The sequence below is a fragment of the Habropoda laboriosa genome, unplaced genomic scaffold, assembly GCF_001263275.1.
Source record: "Habropoda laboriosa isolate 0110345459 unplaced genomic scaffold, ASM126327v1 scaffold39, whole genome shotgun sequence".
Classification (NCBI taxonomy): domain Eukaryota; kingdom Metazoa; phylum Arthropoda; class Insecta; order Hymenoptera; family Apidae; genus Habropoda; species Habropoda laboriosa.
In genome coordinates, this window is record NW_017100138.1 from 409,053 (window position 1) to 414,651 (window position 5,599).

The following is a 5,599-nucleotide window of genomic DNA, read 5'->3' on the forward strand; positions in this document are numbered from 1 at the left end:
GACGTAGCAAACGATAACGATAAACAAAGAATTTGCTACGAACGATGGATCGGTTCCACTTTGTAAAATAATTACAAGCACTTCGCAAATAATTTTGTTATGTGCGCTGTTTGTACAATTCAGAGAAGAAGAAACATTAGTTATAAAAAAACCTAGAAATCTCTAAAGAACCTCACGACGAGTGGGAAAATTTTGCGCGCCAATAATATTTCTTTCTCTTTTCAGGCACATATTTGTGACTTCGGTGTTTACAAATACAACGCACAAGTAGGAATTATTGACGGAAACGGTAGGTGAGAAATTTTCAAATAGGTTCCGCTTACGTTCTTATTCGGTTGATTTCTTAGTATTTCTTATCCAACGAAATATCAAAACGGCCAACGAACAATTCGGGGATATGAGAAAAGATTATAAAAGTTCGAACACCGAATTAAGGACTACTCGCTTCGCAATTACACACACGGTCAGATCTCACGATTTCTCCGTTATCATTTTGGCGGTAAACAATGGGATGAGTAACTGTAATGAGCAATAATAATAACTATGTAGGCGTTAACGCGTAGCTTTGACAGACAACATGATGTTGCTACGTTAAACGATATCTGATAAATGAACTTTAAAATCAACAACAACGGCGATAATTCGAATCTGCAATGTTAAAAACTACTGCGTTAATCTTCTTGTGTTTATGTATTAGGTCATCCCGTAAGTTCGTGGCCGAATGCGAAAAGTGTTTGAACGAAAATCCATGGAAATTCTACAGCGACGACGTAACGGTCTTGCCAAAAAAAAAAAAAAATAGGAAAAAGACTTTTTTATCAAGTTTAAAGGTTTGTCGGAAATATTGGTCTAAATTATAAAATTCGACACGAACTTATTAGATGATCTAATATAATGTGTACGTACAATATGTATATGAAGACATTTGACTCTGTTTTCGTCGTTAATGCAAATTCATTCGTTTCTTTTCAATGCCAATAATTTCAACTTTATCATACATTGTGTGTGTGCGTGTGTTTAATAAACACAACGAATCCGTGCAGCAACCGATCCGTCTATACAATCTTCCATTGACTCAAACATAGTGCTTGAGAGTTAAGAGTGTTATTAATGAATCCGTTTATTAGTAGGAGAAACGCGTATTATTCTTGAACATACGCCATTGACACGCAATGATCATGGAAATGTTTTACTCCGTGATTGCACGCGTATCTTTTAAAACAGCAATCAAACGTTCGATTAGATAACTGAAAGAGTTTGACATTTTTTTTTCTTCTTTTTTTTTTTTTTTGCGAATTGTCATCATTATCGATAGAGAGGGTTCAAGAGCGTTTTAAACTTGCACCTTTTTACTCGAACCACGAGAAATCTTAAGTAACTCAACGAGCGGCCATGCGTGATAAGCTAATTTATAACATCTAACCTCGTTTCACTTTTTTTTAACAGTAGATACGTATAGACGAACGTGTATATATCGTCTGTATGCTCGTTCGAGATAAGCAAGGAAAGAACGATCGATCGCAAAATACAAAAAGCTCGTTAACGTCGTTTTCGTCGTTTTTTTTTTTGGTTTTTTTTTCATTTTTTTCAACTCTACTTCCAACATCGAGATTCGACTGTGAACTCTAGTGTAACGACATGACAATGAACGATGAGAAAATGAAACCTATGCGCGCGGAAGAAGGCTAAACAATAACGGGTCGGCTTAATTTAATTCCGTTCTAGAAACTTCGTGTATAACGTTCATCTATAAACTCTAACCTGCCCACCGACAGTCTAATGAACGAGGTATAAGAACCGATTGAGCTCCTTGCTTTCCCTTGAAGCTCTCACGATCTCTGAGATACACTTCATAGTAACGTGAACGGATCGGTTGCGCATCAAGATGTTAGTTCTCTCAAGCAGTCTGATAAACTCTAAATGTAGAGCATATTTAGATATAATTATATACGTTCACGCACATATATAAATTATATGTAAATATAATTTATATGTATATATATATGTGTGTGTGTGTGTGTATATATATATATATTTATATATTTATATATGTATGTATATATGTATATACACACCTATCTCTCTCTCAAAAAGGAAACAAGGAGACACTAGGCCTAATTGGCGGTACAGGCAAAAGGTCACCTCACCTATCTGTCCAAGAAGCTTCGATTTTTATGAGTGACAACACTTTACTTCCAGTTCCATTTTAGCTCATTTGACCTCTTTTGTACATTTCCTTTTTTGTCAATTGCTCTCAGTATTACAGAGTACGAACGAACACACTCAAACAGGTACACATCACTATAGAACTGTAGTTACATATTATAAACACGATCACGAAAAAAGATTCGTGCAGAACTTGGAGCAGATTGGCATTGTTTCGGAGCTTCGCGGACGTGAGAAGAGGGAGGATAGATACAAGAGAAGCATAGTAACGACATGAAAAAACTGAACGAACTGAAAAGCAGAATCCCCTGGTAAAAAGCAAAATGTATGTATTTCACACGATAAAAGAAAATAATGCTGAAGCATAATTAAGTACGAAATTAATCCTACGAATAAATGCGGTCGATAAGAAAGAACTGTTATCAATGGGTCATCACACATACTCGTCTATCTTATCAAAAGAGCTGTATCGAAGTACCAGACAATTTCGATAAAATAAGAAAACAAACCACCAGTACCCTGACATACATTCTATTCTCTGAACGTTGAGCATGATCGTCTATCATTTTACGAAAAGTAATCTTTCGAGACGATTATAACGACGACTAAAACAGGTGAAAGATAGGAGGGACAAACGAAAGAACAAAAAGAGCAAACGAAAACGAGAAATAGAACAGAAGACGGACCTGCACCGCCTCACTTATTGTTGGTCACAGCATCCGATCACGGAACCAGGAATTAGAATGCGGTGCTGGATTGCGGTTGTCGTTGCACGTTCGGTCCATGGGGCACCAGGTGAACTCCACCCCTGCCACCACCGCCTCCGCCAACGACGCTGTCCGGTTCCCCAACCATCTTGTATCCCGGCTCCATGTCGTAGTCCGGTTCGAGCGCAGGATTGACTCGACCGTTCGATTCGTCCTTACTACCGTAAAGTCTACCAATACCGGCAGCCAGGACAGCCATTTGTTCACCTTCCGCCGGATCTGGGCCGACTCTTTCAACGTCTTCCGGTATATTGACCACGCACCTAAAGACATCATATCCAGGTGCTAGCCTACCGGTAAGGAAGGCTACCTGTGTACCATACGACACGCCTATCAATGTCACCAACGAGATTAGCATCGCCATCGTTCTGAAGGGGAACGCCTGGGTGTCTGTTTCTTCGTCGTATCCCGGATAGTGGATCAACGCAGGTAGACCCATCAGTGGCTCGCCACCGCTGATCCTCACAACGAAAGCTATTACATAAGCGGTTAGACTGCCGTAAGTATTGCAGTATTCTTTGAAGTGGACCACCATCAACAGCTGAGGGAAGAGGATCACGTAGACCAGGTCCGAGCACATCGACCAAAGGCCATAGATCGAGGGTATCGTCAATGCCATCACCGTGCTCAATATGCCGACCACGCCTATTCCCACTCTCATCACCCAGATGATCTCCATTTCCGACGCCTGTTTAACGGGGAATTGGCTAGTAGAGAGAGAGCGGACGTCGATTCGGTTGCTACGATCGGCTGTATCGTACGAGGAAGTGGACGCGATATAGTAAAGGATGTATGAAGCAGATAAAAAGTTGTGATACGTGAAGACAATGTCAACGAAACGTCGTTACGTGACATACGAACGAGTATAATTTTATTAATGGATGATCAAAGAATATTTTATGATAAATATGGATATTTTTCATACGCTTGGATTTACGTATAAAGAAATGATTAAACAAATTTTATATCCTTCCGACAAATGCGTGATCCAAATTCATGCACGTGTAAAATTGTACTTTTGCAAGAATCTGTGTTAAACGAAGTACGGGAACGCAATATTGAAATTGTACAGTCGTATTTATATCGTTCCGATGGAAATGTTCGATACCTAGAACGCTCTCTTAATCCTGATTTCACCTTGTTTATCGAGCCGCATATCATTGATTCGTACAAACCACGATTCTCCTTGCGTACATTTTTGCTTTTAAGGAATGACGAGAAATCAATCGTCGAATAATTTACTATATTCATAAAACACGCTATAATCGTGTAACCATTTTGCATAGGCAATCACGTCTTCGTCTGAAGACGAAGGGCGCATGATGATGATGATGATGATGATGATGACGATGACAATGATGACTATGATGAATATGATATTGATAATTCGTGCGACACTCGATGTCAAATAAAATTAGAAGCGATGACAGACAACGAATGTCGAAAGATTTAATGCATGATATGGCACAGAGTTAAAAACAAAAGAAGCCGACCATCTACATAAAGACGAAGGACTTACCCTCTGACGGAAGATCAATTTATAAACGTTTCTGGCAAACATGGAACTAGCCGAAAGGATACTACTATCCGCTGAAGACATCACCGCTGCTGATACTGCGCCTAACCCAAAAAAGGAAACGAAATCTGGTGTCAAATACTGCAAAACCATTGGTAGAATCATGCTTGTTTCTGCCTCGGTGAAAGGATAAGGACCGTCATATCCTGTCTCGTTCCATGCTGCAACAGATTTTTTAATACCTTCCGTTTATAAGCTGCATTCTAGAACAAATGTTTTTTTCTAAAACGTACTACTTGAGTGATGGAAAGCAATTTCCTTGACTGAATTTAAAGTCACTTGTGGAATAAACATAATATGGACACGAGTGTAATATAAAGTTGGTGTTTTGAAAAAGAAACTCGTAGAATATACCGGTGCATTCTAAAAAAGAACATAATTAATTAGCTAAATTGCGATACAAATATTCTTTGCAAAGCAAACCTAAACATTGTTCTATAAAATAATTTCACAGAAAGTTGCTAATTGTGTCTATTTTAAACACATTAAGGAATCACATACATTTCTGGATTTCAAAAAGCCGATTTAGCGAGTATTTTAAAAGGTGCACATCGCAGAAATATTTCAAGCGCAAAGCTAACTCGAAATTCGAATTATTGACCAAGTTACAGCCGTTTGAACCAAACGAGTTATACAAATACAGGCATCGTTACAAAATTTTGAACGCGTTTTCCTCGAAATTGCATTTTTCAAGATGGTGGGCATGATAAGTGCTTCGTCCAATTAACATATTCTAGATAAGATTCGTTTCCGGCTAACGGGGGCTTCTTAAATAAATTGAACCATTTTCGATTAACGAAAGAAAATGTGCGGTTGTTGGAAATGAAAGTCACGATCCTATTTTTCAATTTGTTGCCATTGCCGCAATTTTTTTCCAAAAAGAAACCCTCGCGAGGCGGGAACTATGATTCCAAAAAGTGTTAAAAAATTTTGGTTTCTGAACACTCGTAAAGGCTGAATCGTGCCCACCGTTTAATATAAGTAATAATAGTAATAATATAATTTTTTCTTCAATCACTAACAAAAATTTGCCACATTTTTACATAACCCCTTAATATTATATTTCTCTCTTCGTTCACTTCGTTTCCCT

The 5,599-nt window shown here is 38.3% G+C and overlaps 1 protein-coding gene across 1 annotated transcript in view; it reads right to left on the minus strand.

Moving 5' to 3' along the window:
- Positions 1–2,879: 2,879 nt before the first annotated feature.
- Positions 2,880–5,599, minus strand: part of LOC108579798 (high-affinity choline transporter 1) — a 23,484-nt gene continuing 20,764 nt past the window's right edge. Inside the window, exons 4-5 of the mRNA XM_017943412.1 lie at positions 4,453–4,670; positions 2,880–3,621 (exon numbers count right to left, since the gene is read on the minus strand). Of these exons, the coding sequence (XP_017798901.1) occupies positions 2,905–3,621; positions 4,453–4,670 (935 nt within the window). The 3' untranslated portion in view covers positions 2,880–2,904. The remainder of the gene's footprint in view (positions 3,622–4,452; positions 4,671–5,599) is intronic.